The 27,113-nt window shown below is 29.0% G+C and overlaps 5 protein-coding genes across 7 annotated transcripts in view; 3 read left to right on the plus strand and 2 right to left on the minus strand.

The window, feature by feature from the left end:
- Positions 1-3,259, minus strand: part of LOC123299838 (flotillin-2) — a 215,692-nt gene extending 212,433 nt beyond the window's left edge. Inside the window, exon 1 of the mRNA XM_044882222.1 lies at positions 3,027-3,259. Within this exon, the coding sequence (XP_044738157.1) occupies positions 3,027-3,075 (49 nt within the window). The 5' untranslated portion in view covers positions 3,076-3,259. The remainder of the gene's footprint in view (positions 1-3,026) is intronic.
- Positions 3,260-3,590: 331 nt separating this feature from the next.
- LOC123299679 (serine/threonine-protein phosphatase 4 catalytic subunit) lies at positions 3,591-6,469 on the plus strand. Its single transcript, XM_044881976.1, has 6 exons — positions 3,591-3,708; positions 3,873-4,080; positions 4,156-4,308; positions 5,470-5,770; positions 5,872-6,061; positions 6,284-6,469. The coding sequence occupies exons 2-6, from the start codon at positions 3,931-3,933 to the stop codon at positions 6,411-6,413; spliced, it is 924 nt and encodes a 307-aa protein (XP_044737911.1). The 5' UTR covers positions 3,591-3,708; positions 3,873-3,930; the 3' UTR covers positions 6,414-6,469.
- A 1,486-nt stretch (positions 6,470-7,955) lies between these two features.
- On the plus strand, positions 7,956-11,447 carry LOC123301548 (spermine oxidase-like). The gene is made up of 4 exons (XM_044884325.1): positions 7,956-8,511; positions 9,672-10,260; positions 10,320-10,522; positions 10,891-11,447. The coding sequence occupies exons 1-4, from the start codon at positions 8,051-8,053 to the stop codon at positions 11,213-11,215; spliced, it is 1,578 nt and encodes a 525-aa protein (XP_044740260.1). The 5' UTR covers positions 7,956-8,050; the 3' UTR covers positions 11,216-11,447.
- Positions 11,448-14,842: 3,395 nt separating this feature from the next.
- LOC123300305 (spermine oxidase-like) lies at positions 14,843-19,166 on the plus strand (the record flags this gene model as incomplete). The annotated part of the gene is made up of 8 exons (XM_044882861.1): positions 14,843-15,258; positions 15,403-15,931; positions 16,049-16,251; positions 16,431-16,630; positions 17,127-17,598; positions 17,945-18,533; positions 18,591-18,793; positions 18,932-19,166. Coding segments are annotated over 8 exons (2,847 nt in total), but the record flags the coding sequence as incomplete, so codon positions are not given.
- Positions 19,167-25,804: 6,638 nt separating this feature from the next.
- LOC123301558 (unextended protein) overlaps positions 25,805-27,113 on the minus strand; it is a 41,505-nt gene continuing 40,196 nt past the window's right edge. Inside the window, exon 9 of one of the 3 annotated variants that reach the window (XM_044884357.1) lies at positions 25,805-26,204. In XM_044884357.1, coding sequence (XP_044740292.1) covers positions 25,860-26,204 — 345 coding nt within the window. In that variant the 3' untranslated portion in view covers positions 25,805-25,859. The remainder of the gene's footprint in view (positions 26,205-27,113) is intronic. The other 2 variants (XM_044884359.1, XM_044884358.1) reach the window with 2 other exon arrangements.

The following is a 27,113-nucleotide window of genomic DNA, read 5'->3' on the forward strand; positions in this document are numbered from 1 at the left end:
AACGCGATTTTTGTATTTTTTGGGTCAAAATAACCTTATGTAACGAGTTTCATCGAAATTCAAAACTGAAAATTTGTCTCCATTTTTTTCAATTTTTTGAAGGGGTACAAAAAAATCGAAAAATTTGAAAAATATTTATTGTTTCGGAATTTGATAAAACTCAGTTTACAAGGTAATTTTGTCCCAAAAAATTCAAAAATTGTATTCATTTGACGGTTGGATTAATAGTTTCGAAGAAAATTGATATCTGGGATCGATTTTTGACTTTATCTCGAAAACTACTCATCTAAATGTTAAATGAACCGGATTTTTGAATTTTTTGGGTCAAAATTACCTTATATTATGATTTTCATTTAAATCGGAAACATTAAATAATTTTCGATTTTTTGGAATTTTTTTAAGGGGTACCCCTTCAAAAAAATCGAAAAATTCGTAAAATTTTTTTCTTTATGGAATTTGATGAAACACAGTTTATAAGGTAATTTTGATCCAAAAAATTCAAAAATCGGGTATTTTTAATGGCTGGAGGAATAGTTTTCGAGATAACAACAAAAATCGATCCAAAATATTGATTTTCTCAGAAACTATTCTCCCAATCGTTAAATAAACTCGATTTTTGAAATTTTTGGGTCAAAATTACCTTATGTACAGAGTTTTATCTTATTCCGAAACAGAAAATTTTTCACGATTTTTTCGATTTTTTTTAAGGGGTACCCCTTTGAAAATTTACAAAAAATCGAGACAAATTTTTCGTTTCAGATTTCAGTAAAACTCTTCATATAAGGCAATTTTGATCCAAAAAATACAAAAATCACGTTCATTTGATGATTGGATGCATAGTTTTCGAAATGTCGTCCAAAAAAGCATATGAAAATCGATTTCCCGGACCGATTTCAAGGAATTTCTTAAATAATGTTTGCGGCCACAAACATAAGGAAGTAAAATTATTACATTTACAAATACAACGACATCTATGATTATTTAATGAAATTATTATCAGAGTTATGATCCAATACATGTCACCTATGCAGACTAAACGAAACTTTTTGACATTTATATGGCTTCCATTCTTTTTTAAGCTATTTTTTAATATTTTGCATTCTCGTGGCAGCTTCTAGTAAACTGAGACAAAAATTCATCGATCTGTCAAATCATATTTATCCGATTTTCATTTTCATGAAAATCAATTAATCCTCATACCTTGAACAGTACCAAATACCGTATGGATTTAAAAATTAATGTAATGAAAAACACTCCTACATTTTACAAAATAAAAAACACATAATTTAAACATTTCAAGGTCATTTAATTACAAATTGATTTCATAATATTATTATTTAAAAAAAAAACATCGTAACTTATGCAGATTAACTCTAAAAATAACATATTTTAAAAGCAATCATTATGTACAGAGGCTTCTAATTTTCTCATTCATCAAAAAAAACACATAATTATTGAATTCTATCAATAAAAATAGTTCAAGAAACTTGTATGAAATATAAAGTTCCTTACACGCTAACGTATGTAACAGTTTAAAGTATTAGTTACACGTGAAATCAATCATTCTTTATTTTAAATGCTGGGTGACCGAGCTTTACACGGTATTTTTTCAGTTAAAAAGGCGCAAATTTTATCACTAATATAAGAACCATTACTTTATTTCATCGCCAATAGATGTCAGGAAGAGTCATATTTTACTGTCAATGTTTTAGTTTTTCCTGAAAACAGAGATGAAACGACATTTTCTAAAAATGAAACCTAGCTTGATCGATTTTTCGCCACAAAAAGCCCCTACATACTAATTTTCATGAAATCGTGAAAATCGTTGGAGCCGTTTACGAGATATAACATATAAGACAATATAAAAGAGTTCAGAATACACATTTGATTTTTGAAGGTGAAAAATAATGAGAAGAATCCTCGGAACTAACGAAATTCAATCTTTCGATGAGGGAGGGGGGAGTGTTCAACTATCCCCCTAAGTGTAAGGTGACGGCCTTACACCTAAATGTCAAATAAACCGAAATTTAAATTAAAATTCGAAACACAGTAATCTTAAAAACCATTTAAATCACTTATAATAAATGCAATACCTCCTGGACTATACGACTTCACCCTCTCCTAGACTAAATGAGTTACATTATCAGGAAGCAAGTTTTTTTTATCGTTTAATTTCCAACAGAAGGTCATTTTAGTTCATTTAAATAATTCCCAAGAAAATAAACTGTTCTGCGATTAAATTATGCATTAAAAAATGAAAGTACAGTGTAAAATAAGAGGAAAAGCTTCTGAATAAATTTTCCAAAGATACATGAAATTTAAAAATTAAATTTTATTTATTTTTTAAAAAAATTTACGTGTAAATAATAATTAAAATTATTTATATGTTACCATGTAAATATACACAGCGATTTAGAAAATAGTTCAAGAAACTTATAATTGGGTCATACAACTACCCTAATTACGTCATAACATTCTATAACCTAACATAATCGTTCTATTATATAATCACGGAAAATCGTAAATGTCATTGACCTAAAATTTCCCGCCAAAATTTAGTATAAACTCCCACGCATGACAGATTACATTAAAAATTTCGGACAAATTTCATGGTTCACCCAATACATACGAAAAAAAATTTAGAAGGAAATATTTGAAATAAAATTTATAAATTAATCGGAAAAAACTTTTCTTTTTTTAATGAAAAACGTTGAGAAAAGTGATTTCAATACCTAAACAATTTAGGCGCCGTCTAGACTACGCGCCTTTTCTCCATCACAAAATTGATTGTTGCTTATTAAAAACAACTTGAATCATGGAAGTCAAAACGTATTTAAATTATAAAAATTCAAGAAATTTTTAAAACAAATACCCGGCTTATTACAAAACATCTAATTCGACCCTGACATAGATAATGAAATTATTTCGAAAAAAAACGGAAAAACTAATTTACAAAAACAAAAAAAAACATTAACCACAAATTTTCCCAAAAAGACAACTTCAATTTCAAAAAAATTCTAACTAACCTGATACAATCAACGCTTCATTAGGTCCTGCTATATGGACATTCCCCATATTATATTATCCCAAAAAAAAAAATTGAAAAACTGATTAAATCTGATGAAAATGAAAAACTATTAAAATCACACAAGTTTTTTTTTTTTAAATGACAATTAAAATCACTGAAACTGTCCGAACTTTAATTTAGCATAACGAATATACAAAATAGACTATTTTTCAATGTATGAATATACAAACAGACGCCATATTCGAATATAATTAATAGGGTATAATATAACGCATGCGCATTCACGATTATTTGATTCTAAATTTATTTATTTTAGACATTTATGACTGAAAAAATTTATATAAAATCATTTTAAATGTTAAATTTATTCAGGAATAATCAGGATAATTGCCTGGAATCAATGGATACTCTTCTAGTTTTAATAAATTATTAAAATGGTATCCATTTAAACATTGAGTTACGACATACGTTGATCGTGCTATTTCAAGCGACGCCCTTAAATACGTCGAACATTTCAGATTACAAAGTTTGTGGATGATTAACACACATAATCGCTTTTTAATATTTTAAAACAGGGGATGATTTTGTGTAACAAAAGTGATACATAAAGTTGTTTTTTTTACGAAAAATTCTTAATAAATGTAACTTTTTAAATAAAAAATACGTGATAATATTTCGAGGTAAATAAAATTTAGAAGATCGGAGAGAGTCTTGATGATTTTCGAGTCAATTAATTTTGAAACCTAACCTAAAATCGTTTTTTTTATACTTCATAAACAATTTTTAGAAAAATAATTATATCGAGAAAATTTATATGAAACTTACGTTTTGACTTTTTTTCTAGTAATTTATAAGTTTACATATTTTTGGAAATCGTTTTTTTTTTTACTCTTCCAAAAAATATGAGTGATAGCAGCGATTTGGACAGACAAATAGAACAATTAAAGAAGTGTGAAATAATAAAAGAAGCCGAAGTGAAAGCATTATGTGCGAAAGCACGGGAAATTTTAGTTGAAGAAAGTAATGTTCAACGGGTCGATTCTCCAGTAACGGTTTGTATTTAGTTTCTGTTACCCGTTGTTTTGTTGGTTCCGAAAACCTGAATGTTTGGTATTTGTTTTTTAAAGGTATGTGGAGATATTCATGGACAGTTTTATGATCTAAAGGAACTGTTTAAAGTCGGAGGTGATGTTCCTGAAACTAATTATTTATTTATGGGTGATTTTGTTGACCGAGGATTCTATAGCGTTGAAACGTTCCTATTACTGTTGGCTTTAAAAGTAAGTTTGAACCTCTTTTTACTTCAAATATTTTTATGTTTCTGTAAATTTTTATTTTAATAACCCAGCGAACACGATTTTCGGAAGATATGACAGAATCCGTGTAATACGACATCGAATTCGTAATTAGCGACCAAAAATATTCTTTAGAGCACAGTCTGAGCGATATATACTAAGTTTGCCGTTTTTGTACCAAAAAGTGGTATTTCCGGTCAAAATTGGCACGATTTTCGGAATACTTAACAGAAGCCGTGTAATTCGACATCGGATTTATATTCAGCTCGTAAAAATATCTACTAGCTGACAATTTTAAGCCAAAATAAACATTTCAAAAAGAAATTTGGGCTACATATGCCCTTCGCTAGATTGCTAAGCCCCCATATGCCTTGGTTAAGTTGGCTGAATATTCCTTTGGGGTCCTATCAACACGATACAAAAGTTTTCATTAAAATCGGTAATGTTTCCCAACTTTTCCACAACTGAGTCTCACGATTAGATAATTTGGATTAGATGATTAGCGCCAATAGAATATTTCAGGTTTTTTTAGCTTTTCCCAGATTTTCTGAGGACCAGTCAATGAACGCAATCACAGGGTTAACAAAACAGCTAAAAAACTCACAGAACCGCTCTAAGCCGATCCCATTCAAGTCATGGCCAATCCATGGATCAGTGACTGAACGCATTCACAGGATAAAACAATTTTTCACCAGCTACGACAGCAATTTTGTAATTTGGTTTGGCTTTAATTTGATTTTTTCCCTGACGTTCTAAGAGCTTTTTTAACCCTATTTCGAACACGATAGTTCATTTAATAGCTAGATGGGTAATTCTTGGGTAAAATGTATAATGAATTTCGGGAAATACCAAGAAAATAGAGAACGAATGGTCAAATGAAATTGTTGTTTTTGGGCCAAAATTTCTCTACAAGGTAATAATTTTCTAAGAAATATGATTATATCAATCTGAAATTCAGAAATCGCGTTCATTCGATAATAGAGTGCATAGTTTCTAAGATATCACCCAAATTGCCAGACGAAGAACGATTTTTCGAATCGATTTCGCGACAATTTCTTAAACGAAAAAGTTTTCGTTTCATATAAGCAATTTTTGCATGGTCGAAAGTTTCATAGAACACAATTGTTTTACGACGAATTTTTGCAGGTTCGTTATCCAGATCGTATAACATTAATTCGAGGTAACCATGAATCGAGACAAATTACACAAGTATATGGTTTTTATGATGAATGTTTACGAAAATATGGTTCAATAACTGTATGGCGATACTGTACAGAAATTTTTGATTATTTATCGCTATCAGCGATTATTGATGGAAAAATATTCTGTGTTCATGGTGGCTTATCACCGTCAATACAAACGTTAGATCAAATTAGAACAATTGATAGAAAACAAGAAGTACCCCATGATGGACCCATGTGTGATTTATTATGGTCCGATCCAGAAGGTATGTTATTTCATTTAAGTATAACAACTAATAGAATAAATTATTTTAATACCAGGTTAAAATTTCATAGTCAAAACTATAATATTTTGATTTTTTTTTAGACACACAAGGTTGGGGCGTATCGCCGCGTGGAGCTGGTTATTTATTTGGTTCTGATGTAGTTGCACAATTTAATGCTGCCAACGAAATTGATATGATATGTCGAGCCCATCAGTTAGTTATGGAAGGATACAAATGGCATTTTAATGAAACAGTTTTAACAGTATGGTCAGCCCCTAATTATTGTTATAGGTAAGAAGCACCTTATATTTCGAAACAACAGCCCTTAACGTGGCACAAACAGTAAACAGAATTGATTTCAATCAGCTACCTTAAACTAACGAATGATCATTTATTTTTAATGCCGAATTATGGCTCTAAAAAATGGCGTGCAATTCAAAACTGGCGTTCTTATTGGAACACCCTTTATATACTCAAAAATGAATATATATAAAATTTATAATTTATTTTTAGATGCGGTAACGTTGCAGCGATTTTAGAATTAAATGAACATTTACAAAGAGACTTTACAATATTCGAAGCGGCCCCACAAGAATCAAGAGGCATACCGTCAAAAAAACCTCAAGCCGATTACTTTTTGTAATGATAAATCAATTTTCCTTTTTTTTTCAATTTATAAATATCTATAATAATTATATATATTTATCAGTTCAATTTAATTAATTAATTAATTAAAAAAACAAAATAAAATATCAACAATTTTTTTTATAAAAACATTAAAAACTGTTTTCTAATTCCATTTGCTATTACTATTAATTATTATACGTTTTTTGTAATACAAGTTTTTAGTTTGTTTGTATATTGATCGATTCAGAACCAATATCTGGTATTATTCGTAAATAAAAATTTTTACATAATAAATTTTTTGTGTTTTTATTTCTCTATTCCTGACCTGGATGCTTCGTCGATGCTTAAACAGCGCAACAAAATGGAACAGTTTCTACAGGATTATAAGAGGTATAATGACGATCTTGGCATCGATTTTGAACAAAAAAATCCCTCTTTTTGGATTGAATTTACCGTAATGTATATATCCCAGCCAACTAGCTTAATTAACTATTCAATTAAGGTCTTTCAACTATCGGCCTGAACTATATTCACCCATTTAATCCAGCAGCGAGGCAACTTGAATCGATAACCTTTAACTACTTGCCTATCCTAGTTATTTTAATTTAGCTCTACTTTCTGCCCCATAGCACTGAAACCCATACACTGTCAATATAGCGTCGGATAGTAACAATATTGTTGGCGTTTCTCAAAATTTGATTTACGCAAAAAAAGTACAATGAATGGGATTATTGACAAAAAGTTGGGATTAAGCATGATACTATTAAAAACTGATTTCACCGCAAGAGTTGTAGTACTCAGAGACTAACTATGACTAACATTAATTGATTTATTCCAAATTTCTGAAGAATTTCAAAGGAAATATACACCTTTTTGTGGTTCCTGAAATCTTATCAAATGTGATTTGCATGTTATTGTTGCATATGCGATGAAAATTGAATTTTTCGAATAAAATAAAATAAATAATTATACGAAACTAAATGATGGCTCCAGAACTATGTAAATTTATTATAATAAATTATTGTAACCCTCAGTTACTCATCTGTTGATTCATTCAACATCACCTCTTTAAAAAAAAAGACCCTACAAATGATTTCACAAAAGCATTCCATTCTCATTTGGCAAGTTTTAGAACGAATTTTTACTCGAAAAAAAAATTATAAATTATCCATCTGAAATGTAGACATATACATATACAAAAATTTTGAAACAATACTCAATTTTTTGTTTTCTGAAGAGCTCTTGCTCGTAAATTTCTCTGGAAATATTAAACTTACCGAGAAAACGTAAATTTTATTATATATTATATCCTACAACTATTTTGTTAACGGCGCAAATATCCTCGAATTTGATGCACAATTTTTCTGCTGTTAATTAAATTTGAGACCCCGTGTAATATATTTTAAATTTTGGATTATGTTTAAAGTTAATTTGGCCTTGAATTTAGAGAGACTTTTTCCCAAACTCGATTACAACCTTTTTTATTCAATTTGTTTGTTTTTTATAAAAATGAGAACATAAAGCTACACCTTATTTCCTAGTTTTAGTGTGTAGCTGCTACAGCTATTAATAGTGCGAAATTAATTTAGGCATTTAAAATATATTTTCAACTAGATGATATATTAGTTTGTGTATATGTTATTTTAAAAAAATATGAATAATTTTAAGACATTTATTTTAATAAATTTCATTTTAAATGTTTTCGCAACTAATCCAAATGTGATAATAATCGGTACCGGTCCGGCTGGAATCGCGGCTGGCACAAAATTATATGAAAATGGAATTAAAAATATTATTTGGTTAGAAGCCGAAAATCGTATTGGTGGCCGGATTAATACACAGAAATTCGGTGCAAATGTTATTGAATATGGTGCGCAATGGGTTCATGGCGAAAAGGATAATGTTATATATGAAATGGCATATCCATTAGGATTATTGGAGCATTCAAATCATAGTTATGATGAGCCAGAAAAATTCCCAGATTTTTATACATCATTTGGTACAATGTTACCAAAAACGGAAACGCATAGAGTAAATGAAATTCTTCAAGGAATTGTTGAAGATGATGAAATGGCTCGATTTAATGGTTCAATGGGAGGCTTTATTCAATCAAAGTAAGAAAATTTTGTTTTAAAAAAAAACTTATCGAATTCTAGATGCACTTGGTTTATCAGTGTTCCATATTCGAATCTAATTTTGCCCATAATATTGAATTCATTTAAGAGTGATTGGCGGCAAACAACTCTCAATATGATTGCCACCTCAAAGTTCCAGGAAGTTGGGAGATAAACCAGAAAGTTACGAGATAGTAAAATTAATTTAAACCGAATCACAGGACTGTACATTATTTTTGGATGTTTTGTAAGCCTGGTTTTGCGATAATTAAAAATTTAAATAAATATCCTTCAAATAATTTAAAATAACAAGTGAAAACAAACAATTGACTGAGTTAGTTGTTGAAATATCCTGAATAGAAAGTGTTGAATGAAAGTGCTTGCATTAGTTTTATATATTAGATGAGTTTAAAAACATCTTTTATAGTTTACGAACTCAAACTCACTTTTTTGTCCTGAGCAAGCTATAAAAATTTCAGCTTGATATGTCTTTCCGTTTTTGAGTTATCGCGTTCACGGGCAGATGGGCGGACAGACGGACGAGTAACCGGAAATGGACTAATTAGGTGATTTTATGAACACTTATACCAATATTTTATTCGTATTATCAATATTACTAAGCTTTACAAACTTGGGATTAAAATTAGTATACCTTGATATATATTTTATATATACAAGGTGTAAAAACTGCTCAAAACTGTCGAATTTTCACCTGAATATGAAATAAACAATCGAAAATCTCTTTATTTACTGAATTCTAAAGGATTTATGCTGGTTTATTGAGAAACGGGAGAAACAATTCGATTTTTGGAGTCTTCTGAACCAATCTGGAAAGATAGTAATACTAACACGCTATTATCGACACGTTTTGAAGTTCATTAAACTGTTTTGACACTTATTGTCAGTTGCAATCGCCCATCGTTCTGATATGAAGTCAACATTATATAGGCAATTTGTATTGCATGTATGTTAAACAAATAGTATAGGCAACTTGTATTGCATGCATGTTAAACAAATAGTATAGGCAACTTGTATTGCATGTATGTTAAACAAATAGTATAGGCATCATATTAAATCAACAAGTGTTGTAGGCAAAATTTATTAAAAAAAAAAAATTCGTTTCTTTTTTATACTAAATAATTCAATATATTTTTTCGTAGATTTGCGGATAAATTAAACAATGAATTAAAGGAAATTAATCGAAATCTTTCCATGTACGTGTTAGACTGGACACATAAAGGTAATTCTATATTAGAAGCATCAGATTCTTTGTACGATGTATCAGCAAACCTTTCAGCATTATACTGGGATTGCGAAGGAGATAATTTAAATTGGAAGGGTCGAGGATACAAAACTATTTTAGATCTGCTGATGAAAAAACTACCAGATCCAAAAAAAGCATTACCAATAGGACGCAAAATGCTTTTAAATAAAGAAGTTATTAATATTATTTGGAATTCAAATCAAAATGGAGTAACGGTGAAATGTGCTGATGGATCAGAATACAAAGCAGAACGTGTAATTGTAACGGTATCGTTAGGAGTTCTTAAAGATCGAATTGATTCATTATTTCAACCAGAATTACCTCCAAATAAATTGAATGCAATCCGAGGTTTTAATATGGGTACAGTTAATAAATTAATATTTGAATTTTCGGAACCATGGTGGCCAAAAAATCATCCTGGTTTTGTATTTGCATGGCAAAAACATGAAATTAACGAGCAACTTAAAAAATTTAATGGTTCTTTGGTAAATTTTCTAAAATTTAATGGTTCATTCAGACTAACAGAACTAAATTTGAATTTTAGGATCGTAATAAATGGTTATCAGATGTAACGGGATTACATCCTGTGGAACATCAACCAAATTTATTATTTGGATGGGTTGTAGGTGAATCGTCTCGGAAAATGGAAACTCTACCAGAAGAGGAAGTTTTATCAAAATTAATGCAATTGATACGAATGTTTTTGGGTCATAAATACACGATACCTGAACCAGTTCACTTTGTAAGGTAGCGTTACTTTTTAATTCATTTTGAAAACGTGCAAATTTACAATTAAGTGGCTTAATTGTTAAAATATTCCGATTATATTGAGATCTTTGATTTCATCTGTATAAAATTCGGAAAATTGATTGAAATTCTCGAGTATTCAAACGAAAGTATCTTGTTTGGAAAGAAACTGTATTTGGAAAGTATATTTTCAGATTAGTTACCCCACTCTCCCAAGGCCAGGTTTTACTATTGATTGATTGGGATAAATTGAACAGTATTTGTCCACCTCTAGACAAAAAATTCCTATTTTGCCTCTCTTGGACCAAAAACTGGGTACGCAAATTTTCACGAACTCTATTTACATTAACAATAAATAAAATTTTCAGAACAAAATGGTTTACAAATCGAAATTTTCGTGGGTCATACACTTATAATAGTGTAACAGCCTATAAATTAAATGCTTCAAGACTTGATTTACAAGAACCGTTAAAAAATTCAGCTGGCCAAGATGTTGTACTATTTGCTGGTGAAGCTACAAATCAACATCGTTATTCTACAGTTCATGGTGCTATTGAAACTGGATGGCGAGAAGCTAGTCGACTTTTAAAACAGCAAAGAGCAAATAATGCTCCAAAGTTACTATGTTACCAAAATTACAGGACCATTGTCGGGATAATCTTTTTAAATATTGTTTATACTATTTTGTACTAAGGTTACATTAATATTACGAAAATTATTACCAATATTACATGCATAGGCGTATCGAGGAGAGGGCAAATGCAACCCTCTGGGTCTACGGCGTAGACTCTACGCTAACAACTCATTTAGCTGGTTAAACATGTACCTGTATACACCTAAGAAATTTCAAATGAATCTTTTGTCCGAGGGAAATTTTATACTGCCAGAAGTGCATACCAGAAGTATTTTTTCCCTAAAATGCACAATTTTTTTCTCTAAAACGTATAGTTTTCGAGTAAATTGGAAAAACCTTGATTTTTCCGAAATTTCTAGATATAAAAGGATAAAACTTGGCATAGATGGCATTGCTGCCTCAAAAACTTCAGTCAATTTCTCGGGAATATTTTGGGGATTTCACAAAATTTGATTTGCCTCCCCTGTTAAGCCAAAAGTGTCATGGATATAGTTTTAATAATAATGTATAATAAAATTCGATTAACTCCATCTATTTATTATATTGTGTACTTAATTAGTTTCGAAATATTCAATAAAAAAAAAATGTGCACCTACCTACAATTGTAGGGCAAACAGCGTAATCGTTGGATCAGTATTACATCGATAAATTTATTCAAAAATCTGTCAAAAATTAAAAAAAAAATAAGGCTAAATACATAAAAATTAAACAAAATATCAAAAACTTAAAATAAAGCGATCACAAATCACAAAATGTTACATATTTACTAAACTAAAAGAAAAACGTCTTTCGGAAAATTGGCGCATGCGTTGTAGATTTTCATAATTATCTTCAACTTTTTAAGTCTACATGAATTCTAATAATTAACATAGCGCATGTCTAGTAAATATGTTCAATTATTTCAAAGTTAAATTTATTTTTAAATTAATTTATTTAATAAGAATATTTTGATATTTTGTGTTTTATACATCAAAAAATGCAGAAAATATTAAATTTACCTTATTTTAAGAATTCAGAATTAATCCAATTAAAAATACTTTAATTTTTAATTAAAAACACACTAATATTTGGCATAGCAACAAAACCGTTTAACTGGCTATTGAATGATTACGCATGCGTTGTAGAAATTTATACGTTTAACTTTTTAAGAAATCTACTTGAATTACAAAAATTAACATATAACATATAAAACATACCGAAAACGTTAAATAAATTACTTAAAATTGTTTATTAACAGTTTTAGCACATTTTTTACATAATTTTCAATATATTTTCAATAAAATTAATGAAATTTCAAATAAAAAATCAAGAGAAGTCTTAACTGACGCTTAACTTAAGCGTTCACCGAAATATGTGAACTGCGCATGTCTAGTAAATATGTTCAATTTTTTCAAAGTTAAATTTATTTTTAAATTAATTTATTTAATAAGAATATTTTGATATTTTGTGTGTATTATATATCAAAAAATGCAGAAATTTTTAAATTTACCTTATTTTAAGAATTCAAAATTAATCCAATTAAAAAAACTTCAATTTTTAATTAAAAACTCACAGTAACATTTGGCATAGCAACAAAAACTTTGAACTATAGCTATTGAATGATTGCGCATGCGTTGTAGAAATACATAGGTTCTAACTTTTTAAGAAATCTATATGAATTATAATAATTAACATAAAACATATAAAACATACCGAAAACCTTAAAAAAATTACTTAAAATTGTTAATTAACAGTTTTAGCACATTTTTAACACAATTTTCAATATATTTTCAATAAAATTACTGAAATTTCAAATAAAAAATCAAGAGAAGTCTAACCGACGCGCTTACATTTTGTTGTTCAACGAAATAATGAACTGCGCATGTCTAGTAAATGTATTCAATTATTTCAAAATTAAATTTATTTTTAAATTATATTTTTATTAAGAATATTTTGATATTTTGTATGCGTTTTATACATCAAAAAATGTAAAAATTATTAAATTTACCTTATTTCAGAATTCAAGATTAATCCAATTAAAAATAATTAAATTTTTTAATAAAAAATCACACTAACATTTGGCATAGCAACAAAAACTTTTAACTATAGCTATTGAATGATTATGCGCAAGCGTTGTACGTGGTATAGCGAAATTCAAAATACTAAAATCGATTATGGATTAATTGATTTTAGTAATGAGTTTAATTAATAGTATGATCAAATTAGATATGAGGTTCTGAAAATCAGAAAAAATGAAGAACGATATCTGTTTCGATACTGATTAGAATACCTAATGCCTTCAGGAACCCAAAATAATTTTCCACATTTCCTCTCATTACTGAAGTACTGTTCTAGAACATTTAAGGGTGGATTAGAAAAAGTTTCACAGAAAACCATTTTCCTATCTAATATTGCGGAGCCTTTTCATTTTGAAAGAGTATTTTTCAGTAAATTTTTTTGTTATTATTCAAATCTTTTCTTTTTTTTTAATTTGTGAAATAATCTTATCTGAATTGTAATTTATTTTAATTATAAACTAATTTATGAATCTTTTTTGTAATGTTGTGTAAAGCTTATTTGTAATCTGTTTTGAAAAACAACGAACTTCTTTGTACATAAGTTTATAAACTTAAATAAATAAATATTATTAATATATAGAATACATTTTCAATTTACATGACGGCGGAAAAATTCCGCACATATTCAGGATATTTACACATATGGAAAATTTTTTTATTATAAGGTTTACGAAAAAAAGTCATTCTTTATAAAAATCTTTGCTTTCGAAATTATTAGAATTTAACTATTCACTCTTGACATCAATAGTACAGAGTGTCCACAAATTGAAAAAGTTAAACAGGAATGTTAGTGGTCAATTAGAAATGTGGACCATTTAGAACAGATAACAAGGGAAATGATGCAAAGAAATCACTGTGGGAAATTATGGTTGCATGAAAATAGATGAGAAGTATCTAGTAAATTTTATGAAATTTGATAAACCCCCGATAAAAGAGTTCACACAACTTTTAATCGGCTGAACTGATTGATTTTCATGTAACTCACAGTTTTTTAATACAAAAGATATTTCTGCCAGGATAAACCCTGGCACACCTAGTCCATATTGTACCTATCCTTAAATTTAGTATTGCGATAGTATTCATATGCGAAACTTCATATGCAGTTTAACTGTTACGGGCTCCAGGGCTAGTATGTGTTTATAAAATTATTTACATGGGTTTTCCATATACAAAATTTCATCCTCACTGTCATCTCCCCACTCTTTCATCCCCTGGAGGTTAAATATAGATCAAAACCATCCTGGAAACATGTAAATCGTGTAAAAATTTGAGCTCAATCGATGCAGGACTTTTTAAATTCATAAGCAATACACACAAAACATAAAACTTTGATTAACATACAGATTAACTAACGTAGAATTAATTAACAAAATTTTTGCAATTTTTAAAAAATATGAAAAATTTAATATATTTTATAATTATTTTATTTAATTATGGTGATTAAAAGTCAATTTGAACTTGAAATTTGAAGTGAATTTTTCCAATCTCGACAACAATAGTAGCTTCTATTCTGATTTGTTTCTTACAAAAATCAGAATATAAAACTTTCTAGTTTTCGAGAGTAACCAGTTTTAATCTATTATGGATAATTTTAAAACCTTTATTTTAATAAATTTAATTTCCAATGTTTTCGCAACTGATCCAAATGTAATAATAATTGGTTCCGGTCCGGCTGGAATCGCGGCTGGCACAAGATTATATGAAAATGGAATTACAAATATTCTTTGGCTAGAAGCCGAAAGTCGTATTGGTGGACGAATTAATACACAGAAATTTGCTGCAAATGTTATTGAAATTGGTGCCCAATGGTGTCATGGCGAAAAGGATAATGTTGTATACGAAATGGCCAATCCTTTAGGATTATTGGAGCTTCCAAATTCTGGTTCTGATGAGCTAGATAAATTTCCTGATATTTATACATCTTTCGGTACATTGTTACCGAAATTGGAGACGCACAAAATAAATGGAATACTGGAAGATATTGTTAAGGATTATGAAGAAATGGAAAAATTTAACGGTTCGGTGGGAGAGTTTATTCAATTGAAGTAAGAAAATTTAATTTAAAATTAATGATTGCACTAATGAATCAAAAATTTCAAAAATCACTGCTGAAAAAGCACCATAATGATCCCATTAATTTTCTACTTTTACAATTTAAACCAAAAATAATTCAAAATTTTGTTTTAAAGGTTTTCGAATAAATTAGACAACGAAATGAAAGAAATTGATCGAAATCTTTCGACGTACGTGTTAGACTGGACACATAAAAAGAATTCTTTATCAGAAGCATCAGATTCTCTGTACGATGTATCAGCGAAAGATGCAGGAGATAATTGGGTGCGTGAAAGAAACAATCTTAATTGGAAAGGACGAGGATACAAAACTATTCTAGATCTGCTGATGAAAAAACTACCAGATCCAAAAAAAAGTTTACCAATAGAAGACAAAATACTTTTAAATAAAGAAGTTATTAATATTATTTGGAACTCAAATCAAAATGGAGTGACGGTGAAATGTGCTGATGGATCAGAATACAAAGCAGATCATGTTATTGTGACGGTATCGTTAGGAGTTCTTAAAGACCGAATTGGTTCATTATTTCAACCAGAATTACCTCCGAGCAAATTGAATGCAATTCGAGGTTTAAATATGGGTACCGTTGATAAATTAATATTTGAATTTTCGGAACCGTGGTGGCCAAAAAATCATCCTGGTTTTGTATTTGCATGGCAAAAACATGAAATTGACGAACAACTTAAAAAATTTAATGGATCTTTGGTAAAATTTGTAAGAATTTATTTTTTAAACTTTTATTTTCAATGAATTTCATTTTAGAAAAGTAATAAATGGTTGTCTGATGTTCAAGGATTTTCTAAAATTGAACACCAGCCAAATTTATTATTAGGATGGGTTGTGGGTGAATCAGCTCGACAAATGGAAACAATTCCTGATGATGAAGTTAAAGCAAAATTAATGCAATTAATGCGAATGTTTTTGGGTCACAATTACAATATACCAGAACCAGATACATTTATAAGGTATAAAACTTTGCACCATGGATCTTTCTTGAAATTAACATCATTTCACATTAATTCAATTTTATATTTTATTGCCATTTTTTACCAAAACAAAACTCTCATAATTTTTGAAGAGAGAGAGTTCCGAAAAAGATCCAAAGACACTATGAGTAAATTAATTGTTTAAGCACCTTGTTTAGATCTAAATGGTTTACAAATCCAAATTTTCGTGGAGCATACACTTACAATAGTTTAACGACTGATCAATTAAATGCTTCAAGGATGGATTTACAAGAACCATTAAAAAATTCTTCTGGCCAGGATGTTGTACTTTTTGCTGGTGAAGCTACAAATCAACATCGATATTCTACAGTTCATGGTGCTATTGAAACAGGATGGCGTGAAGCTGATCGACTTTTAAAACTTAAAAATTAAAATGTAAAACATATTTTGTGCTTAAATTTGCTAAATAAATTTATCTTCAAAAATAACGAAGTTTTATTTAAGTTCATAATTCGCTCTTCCCTTTTATTCCTACAGAATACAATTTTGAATTATTTTTTACTTAAATTGTAAAAATAGAAAACTTAGGAACTTACAGATTTTTCTCAGAGACTTTACAACAAAGATCATGAAACAATAAAAATGCAAACGTGTTTAGATTCATAAATCAAATTGGATTGGAATCGTGATTGAAATTCATAAACGATTCGCCCCAGAATTGTATAAGATTATCGTGTTGATTTAATAAATTTTTTTAGAAACATTTTCTATTTTTTGAGTAGATAATTATCTTGAAGAGATCGAGGTCAAAACTATTAATAGCCAGAAATCAATTGAATTGAAATATATTTTCAAATAAACATTAGTTTGTGTATTTTGATGATACCAAAAAGACATGGACAACTTTAATTTTAAAGCTTTTATTTTAATAAATTTAATTTTAAATGTTTTCGCAACTGATCCAAGCGTAATAATAATTGGTACCGGTCCGGCTGGAATCGCGGCTGGCACAAAATTATATGAAAATGGAATTAAAAATATTCTTTGGCTAGAAGCCGAAAATCGTATTGGTGGACGAATTAATACACAAAAATTCGGTGCAAATGTTATTGAAATTGGTGCCCAATGGTGTCATGGCGAAAAGGATAATGTTGTGTACGAAATGGCATATCCATTAGGATTATTGGTGCACTCAAATTCTGGTTTTGATGTGCTAGATAGATTTCCAGATATTTATACATCTTTTGGAACAAAGCTACCCAAAATTGAAACTCATAAAATAAATGGAATACTTGAAGATATTGTTATGGATTATGCAGAAATGAAAAAATTTAACGGTTCGGTGGGAGAGTTTATTCAATTGAAGTAAGAAAGTTTAATATATAATAAACGATATAACTAATTGTTTAAGTACTGAATATAATAAGTTGAACATCATTGAATTCCTAATATTTCGAAAGTGTATATTTGATTTCTTCTAGGCAATTTGTATCACATATTTGTTTAATAATAGTACAGCTGCCATAAATGTACAAACAATTTAATTGTTGATCGAAATCATTTAACTACCAAAATTAACCTTTTATGGTCAAAAATTTGACTTATGAATTAGAAATTTCAAAAATCACTGTTGAAAAAGCACCATAATGATCTCATAAATTTTCTACTTTTACAATTTAAACCAAAAATAATTCAAAATTTTGTTTTGAAGGTTTTCGAACAAATTAGACAACGAAATGAAAGAAACTGATCGAAATCTTTCGACATACGTGTTAGATTGGACACATAAAATGAATTCTTTACTAGAAGCATCAGATTCTCTGTACGATGTATCAGCGAAAGGTTCAGCAGAATATTGGGGTTGTGAAGGAGATAACCTTAATTGGAATGGTCGAGGATACAAAACTATTCTAGATCTGCTGATGAAAAAACTGCCAGATCCCAAAAAAGCTTTACCATTAGAAGACAAAATGCTTTTAAATAAAGAAGTTATTAATATTGTTTGGAATTCAAATCAAAATGGAGTGACGGTGAAATGTGCTGATGGATCAGAATACAAAGCAGATCATGTTATTGTGACGGTATCGTTAGGAGTTCTAAAAGATCGATTTAATTCATTATTTGAACCTAAATTACCTCCGAGCAAATTGAATGCAATTCGAGGTTTAAATATTGGTACTGTGGATAAACTAATATTTGAATTTTCGAAGCCATGGTGGCCAAAAAATCATTCTGATTTTGTATTTGTATGGCAAAAACATGAAATTGACGAACAACTTAAAAAATTTAATGGATCTTTGGTAAAATTTGCCAGAATTTATTTGTTAAAGTTTTATTTTCAATGAATTTCATTTTAGGAAAGTAATAAATGGTTGTCTGATGTTGTTGGATTTGCTGAAATTGAACACCAACCAAATTTATTATTAGGATGGATTGTGGGCGAATCAGCTCGACAAATGGAAACAATTCCTGAAGATGAAGTTAAAGCAAAATTAATACAATTAATGCGAATGTTTATGGGTCACTATTACAACATACCAGAACCAGATACATTTATAAGGTATAAAATTTTGCTTAAGGTAAAAAACCACGGATCTTACTTGGAATTAACATCATTTCGCAATAATTTTATTTTTTATTTTATTGTCATTTTATATCAAAACAAAATATGATTTAATTGTTTAAACACCTTGTCTAGATCTAAATGGTTTACAAATCCACATTTTCGTGGATCATACACTTATAATAGTATAACGACTGATCAATTAAATGCTTCAAGAATTGATTTACAAGAACCGTTAAAAAATAGTTCTGGCCACGATGTTGTACTTTTTGCTGGTGAAGCTACAAATGAACATCGATATGCGACAGTTCATGGTGCTATCGAAACAGGATGGCGTGAAGCTGGTCGACTTTTAAAACTCAAAAATTAAAATGTAAAACATATTTTGTGTTTAAATTTACCAAATAAATTTATCTTCAAAAAACAAAGTTTTATAAATGTGTTATTTTTTGATTGGTTAGTTACAAAATGACCTATTATGGCTATAATATATTAAACTAGTCCACCCTGTATGTTCGATGTGGCTCGGTTAGAGTATGGAGAACTTAGCATTTCCTCATATTTGCAAAGGGATACGAAAACAGATTGGAGAAGTGGCTCATTGGAGGAGGAGGGAATTATAAAAATACACAAAATGGATGTCACGTTAAAAACATATTTTTATATTTGTTTGTTTTAAATACAATAATCTCACCCAAACTTACTTCTTTTTTACTCTTGAAATATAGAATCCATTTTGTTTTTATAACAGACTAAGTACAAAAATATCTACTATGTTCATATCCATTTACAAAGTCTACACATTTAAATTTTCTTCATAAATAAAAATGTATAATGATTTTTTTTCTTTAAAATACAGTACGGACCAAAATTAAACTACCCACTTCGTGCTATTTAATAAGGCAAGATTAATGGGTAGCAACATTTTAGTCCATTCTGTATAATTAATAATCTACTATAACGACACTTTTCTATATTTATATTTAATTAAAAAATATAATAAACTACAACAAGTAACTGTTTATCTATTCCTGAAATAGACCGGGGGTGAGGGTGTTAATTTTTTATATTTCATTCGTAGACAATCATATGAACATAAACCCAAAACAGTTTTGTTTGAATAGAAACCAGCAACACCTCCTGTTAGTAATACATTACTAGTTAGTTTACTAAACAAATTGACCACTTTTTGTGCTTTAATACCGCATGACTGATACTTTTTACAAATCGACAGATCTATCATTTGATTCTCCAATTCTCCCGGTTCCCCCATCAATATCAAGATCCGATTTCACCATCTTTGATTTTTTTTTATCTACCAATTAACTTCTTTTGGATAAATGAAATGATTTGAAAAGTTACTTACCCTGAATGCAGAGAAATTTCCTATTTTGTCATTAAACATCCCTTTTTACTTCTTGATTTCTTTGGTTTGGGAATTTCTTTTTCGACGTTAGATATTTCAATGTTTGTATCTATAGGACTAACGCCACAAAAATTAGCCAAATTGATTGAAAAGAAAAACTTGGAAAGTTTACCTAATTACTTGAAACCTGGGTTTTACAAACGAATTCGTTTCGTAGGTCAAGGAAAAGTCAATTACTTAGCATTGACTAATGTAGTTATCCTTATTTGGATGTCGGGTCTTTACTTTTCTTCTAGCTGTTCGTTGAAGGTTAATGCCCTTCTCTCCGGAGCTTGCAGTTCTCGTAGTAACTACATCATTGAAAGGTTAGCTAAAATCGGACAGAAAAATTTAAAAAGAAGTGAATCTTTTAAAAACAATCGCCATAATTCATGTATTTATAATAAATCTGAATTTTATTTACCCTTATAGTCTTGTCTGATTATAAGGGGTGTCAGTTTAGACAGGGGCTGGATTATCGCGGGTCTTCTATACCTCTAAATAGGCGTGGTATGCGCGTTGAACGCGGCACGCCTTTTATTATAAAACTACATAATTTTGATTTATATTCATATGATTTTCTTTTTATTCAAAGAAATTTCAGGTCCTGAACTTTTCTTAGAATATCCTTAAATTACTGTTGATCTCTGATTATAAATTCAGGAATAGATTGAAAATAAATTCTGAAATAAAAAATAAATAATACTGAATTATTTTGTTCTAGAAAAAAAAAAACCACTAAAATTATTTATTAAGTACATTTTTTTTTGTATATATCATTCGCTATTAAACAAAAAATATTTCGAATTTCGTGTACATTCACACAAACCGATCCCATATTATTTAAAACATTTCGAGTTAACGTGAAAATTATTCTCTATTTAATAGCTAATGAATGATAATAGTTCGGTTTTTGGTTTTTTGAAACTCACAGCTAGTTTTTATTTAAAGCATTCTTAAAAATATTTTGTATTTATGGCTGCGCCTCGGACCATGTGCACGCAAACAAACGTTAATACCAAGCCTCCAGGCGTCGTAATTCGCCGTCATATTTAGAACCTTTGGAAAGAGAAGCTGTTGTAACAACTTTTTCCTCTACGAAAATTTGCTTTTTTTCCGTAGATGATTTTTTTAATTTGCAAAATGAAGTCTTAGCGCAGTTCTGCATTTTTTCAAGATACGAACATCACATACTTTTTGGCGCAGGCGGGTTTATTATTTAGTAATATAAATTACTAAATTTTGAAAATTTCTATCATTAATTAATCAATAATTATTAGTTTTTTGTATGTTAAAATTTAATTAAAAACTGTTTGGCCATAATTCGTTACGATTTTTATTCAAAGCTAATTGTAAGAAAAATTCTTAATATTCTTCTAATTTTGGTCCGAAAATTTACTTAATAATCTCGATTCGTTTTACTCGTTGAAGGTTTTATGGGGTCGTAATTAATTACCTTTCACGAATTTGATGATACATTTAATCTAACCCATCTAAACATATCCATGGGAAATTTCTTATTGAATTATGGCCTTTAGTGACTGTTAATAGAGAACTAATTTCTACATTTCAAACAACTTTCTAGAAAAAAAAATGGTCGAAATATAAGATCACATTCAATATCGTTTATATAAAATAGCTGAATCGAAGGCCCAATCAAATTAGGCATATCTTAAAATTAGAAATTAGTCTATTTTTTCTACATAAAAAAAACTAAAGTTACGGAATTCATTCCACTTATACAAATCAATATATATTTTAATCACGGGAACGGTTTTTTTGGAACTATACGGGGATAATTACAGAAAATAGGCCCGAGAGAAAATTTTTGTTATTAAAAGTGGAATATTGTTTGTAATTACCGCATAAAAATGGCGTAAATTCAATTTTTAATAGCTTAGGAAGGATGATCGATAAATTTTTATTAACGAAATGCTTAAAATAACCTAGAGTATTCAAATCAGGCAATTTGTTAGGTCCTGGATTAAAACGATACTTCCTCCAGGTTGAAATCGAAAGATGTGAATCCTAAATAATATACATACTTTTAGTGCCACACAGACTTGGAAATTGGATGATCTAATAATAGACAGTTATTTATTCCAAGAATGAATACAAAAATTGTTGGGTTAAAAAAATAGATTACAGATGTTTCCAGAAATACCAAACCTTGTATTGAGTGACATTCAATTTAGGATTCCAATCCATTTTTCGATTTAAATAGCGGTTTGTAAAAGGTCTATAGAAAACATATATAACTTATTCTCGTTTCTATTGCAAAAAGCCCTTAAATATAAAGTAAATTTTCTTAATAAAATAAAAATTTTAATATTTTCACACACTAAAAACAAATTGCACCAAATTTTTTTTTACACATTTTTTGTTCCCCTGTGTTTTTTCTTACTTTAAGAAAAAAAAAATGGGTATCTATTCGTGCAGGAACAGATACACATCGAGTACAAAAAATGATACTTCTTTAGGAAAAAGATTCGTTGCTTTTTTGAGCGAGATTATCTGATTCTTTAAAAATTACTTAAATAGTTTTCCTCTCTTTACTAAAAAAGTTTCATTTTACAAATGAATAACATAAATAGATCTTACTGTACATTACAAAATGAGCTTAAGATTTAAGGTGCAGGGACAAATTAAGAGGGGATAATCGAAAAATAAATTTGTTATAGAAAAAAACAAATGCAAATTAAATTTTTTCTTTAAAATACGTTCATGGCCTACAATCATTTCGTTCACTTAGAGATTCGTCCAAACCGATTAATTATTAATGAAAATTGTTATCTCAAAATAGTTTTCGACAAATATTTTTTATGCAACCGTGAATTGGTAATCAAAACCGTGGTTTTGATTACAGTCTAAATTAAAACTAATAATGCCATTTGAGTAAAAAGATACTCGATTCAAGAATTCTTAAAGTTAAAGCTTTTTTAGCCGCGTTTTATTATAATCTGTTTTTAAGTAGGGAGTAAAAATTCTAGGTTGCTGGTCACCATGGTTTGAATCGTCATCTCGGTAGCGACATGCATACACGTTGAAAATACCGATTGATCACCGATGATTTTAAGCAACATTGGACTCGTACTTGGATCCTGATGGCAGACCGCTCGAAAACATTTTGTGCTATTGTCTTTTTATTATAAATTTTCTCGAAAAACAAAGAAATCTTCTGGACTGTGTACAATCGTGGACGATCTTTCAATGAACGAAATGTAATTTTATTTCGGTAATATAAAAAATTTCTATTTTTAGCACCATTTAAAATACGAGTTTACAATCAAAAGAAGGGGGAGTTTACATACAAACATTATTTTCTCCTTAACTAAAAAATTTTCATATCTAAATATTAAATTTTTGATGTATTAGAAGAATTTTAGAAAAATTTTGGAAGGTAACAGTTTTCTTATAGAAAATTTTGGCTTTTATTAGAGAAAAACGTGAAGAAACGTATTTTTTTTTTTGGAAACGTACATTTTTGTTTAAGTACGCGCAAAATCTTAAAAACTACTACAAAATTTCGAATTGTTTTTAAGCTTTAAATTCTACTAGACTAGTTTTTATTATAATATTTTAGATAATTAAATTTCAAATAAATTAACATGATCGAATCTGTTTCGAATTAAAAAAGGTGTATTTTTTCTAGGTTTAAAACCTGTAACGTTAAATGTGAGGTTATATGGATTTAAGAACTATTTTCTATCTAGAATTATAAAGTTGGAAACAAAAAAAGTGCTTGATTTAGTCGTAAAATATGACAATTCCGTTCCAGATAATTGTTAAGGATCACAAATATTTTTTGAATCCATATAACTGCACATTTTATAGTACAGACCTAATAATAATTATCCTAAATTACAATAAGTACGTGAATTTTAAAACGAGAACGGTTTTTTTTCTTTTCTATAAATTATTTCGTCATGAGCTCTATTTTTCTATTTTATAATATTACCCAAAATGATAACTTTTTTGGCTGATTATGGTGTCATGATCTATTTCTTTTCTTGATGATATAGAATAAGGAACTTGCCAAAAATGTTTAATTCTATATCAAGTTAATATTTCAACGGCTATTTCAAAAATGTCGTAATCAAAAAAATGTTGTTAAAAACATTTCGCAAGTTCCTAATTTATTAATGAAAAAAAAGAATGATTAAACAAATATTCCAAGAGCCACACATGTTAATTTACCGAACGATTTTTTGGCGAATGTTTTTGTTACACCTACCGCTGGAAACCTCTTGGGTATTTTGGAAATTCTTAAATCAATCGAAGTTCTTACAAACAAACAAAAAAATAGCGTAATTCATAAACCAGCCTTTGCTATTAATAAATTTGTGCACTTAGATTAATGTATACCGCCTGCGATATCGATATTTAGGTAAGTGTGGCTCCTAGTGTATAATTAAAATCCTTGATTAAAAAAAATAATAACTCTAAAGACATAAAAAAATATAATTCGATGTATAAATAAGGTACAAATTAAAAACAATAAATTCTGTGTATAGAAGGCGTTTTTAAACGAAGCCGTTTGGTTTTTTTTAAACACAATTCTCAATTTTAAAATGTTTCACCACAATACTTTCTTCATTTCACACAAAATAAAATAATTTACTTACAGATAAAAAAAACATGAAAATAAAACGATTTATCTACGATATATAAATACAAGCGCGAATGATACCTAGTTTCGAATCGAATACAGATTTAAAACAAAAACTTCGTTAATATTTTATCATCGTATAAAAAAAATGAAACTGTGGATCAGTCTATTCCTTTAAAAATTGGTACGATCAATTCCAACATTCAACATTGAAAGATATCATGAAATCAGTCCATCTATGACGTAACCATTATAGTCCATTCTTTTATGTCAATGATCTTGAATTTTATTTTCATGATTAAAGAATGGAATGGGTCAGAGAGATCTTTGAAAATAGGTAGAGTTAATTAACTTCAACAGAATTTTAAATTCTGGTTGTTTCAAAATGTTCAACATTCAATTCTCTGCGAAGCGGCCTCTAAATGGATTATTCATGTTAGTGGGACGTACTCTATTTAAAAAAAAGTCCAGCGGATTCTTGACGTAACTATTTTTCAGAATCCATTCTAATAGGTCAATGATCTTGAACTCTCCAGACTGTCGATAAAGCCGACTTTTAATTCTTTTTGTCAAATATGGTCGATTGTCCTATAGCCTAAACTCTAACGTACTCTAAAAGAAAATTGATTAATGACAGTAGACCGTAAAAGTTCAGTCTATCTTTAACGCACGTATTTTACACAGTTCATTCTTATATATCAATGTTCTTGAATTCTTCAGAGTTATTACTTCGTGATCCTGGATGTTTTTACCAAATCCGATATTCCATTCTTCTTGTCAGTGTTCTTGGGCGAACCTACACATTAAAGTGCGTTGGAGAATAGCTCGTTAAATGAGATGTAGAGTCAATTCATCTTAACAGGATTATAAATTCTGTTTGTTAACCAAAACTCTGACGTACACTAAAAAAATTGATTGATCAAAATAGACCGTAAAAGTTCAGTCCAACTTTTTAACGCACGTATTTTACACAGTCCATTCTTACATGTTCATGAATATATTTAAACTAAACAACTCTATGCTACAGAGTGATTATCTGATGGTTGATGCTATGATTTCGTATTCTGTGTTGATAATAAAGCCGTTTCTTCATGATCTTTTTCATGATCCCCTGTACTATCTGCTGGTGTATATGATATATTAATCGTTGTTGGTAACGAATGTTTTTTAATCGCACCGTTGATTGTATCTGATTGTGTGAATGTATTAAACGATGGTCGATCTTTCATTGATGGACTATTACATAATTGTGTTACAGATGGTTTACGATTTGATTCTTTAATATATTCATTGATTTCTGTTTTTGTATTTTGAGTATTTTCATTGATTTCACTATGTATTGGTGATGTGCGGTCCTCTATACTAATTCCATCCTCTTCTAATGAATGTAATAGCTAGATTTTTAAACAGAAACAGAAAACAAATATTTTTTTATTTATAATTATCATACTTGGTTAATTTTAATTGATTTTATTAAAATTTTATGTTTGTGTCAGTAAATTTTTAAATCACAAATCAACAAAAATATCAGGAAATAAATTAGGGTCCTGAAGTTAAAAAATTAAGGCATGCTGAAGTTAGAAATATACAGGGGGTTTTATAATTAACAGCAGGATTCAGAACTTCCTGAATAAGCTTATCAAGATGAACGAAAAAGCTTTGATCAAATTTCGATCTGAGAATTATTTCCAATATATTGATATCCAGAAATTTTTGCTGTGAATGGCAGGATTTTTTAATTATTCAATTAACGATATATCGGAACAATTTTCGTTCGTCTTGATTGGTTCTACAGTCAATTATAAAACATTCTGTATATATTAAAAGGTGCATATTAAAAACAAAAACCAAACAAATTAATTTCGTTTAGATAAATCAATGTGCGAATAGCTAAAGTGTTTTTACCCTAAGTCGTTACCATTCCACTTCGTTGGAAAATTTTAACTTTATAAAAAAATAGAACCACAGAATAACTCCCACTCAATGGGACCCCAAAGAGACTTTTAACCATCTTAAAAGGAATAATATAGGATAGATAAAACTAATAATACCGAGTGTTTCAGGAGTAACGAACGCCTTTGTTGCATCAGGTGGAAAATAAAATTCTACGACAAAAAGTCCGTAACGTAATAACGTGCATCTGGTTGGCTGCCTAATTTATTTAATAGTTAATTTTAAAATTAAATCTTTTCGCCTTTGATTTTTATTTTCTACTTGATAAACCAGGCATCCGTTACTAATGAAATTAAAATTGCACTTGTGACACGTTTTCATGTTTTAGCTAAAATAACAACGAACGAATC

Source organism: Chrysoperla carnea, chromosome 5, assembly GCF_905475395.1.
Source record: "Chrysoperla carnea chromosome 5, inChrCarn1.1, whole genome shotgun sequence".
Taxonomy (NCBI): domain Eukaryota; kingdom Metazoa; phylum Arthropoda; class Insecta; order Neuroptera; family Chrysopidae; genus Chrysoperla; species Chrysoperla carnea.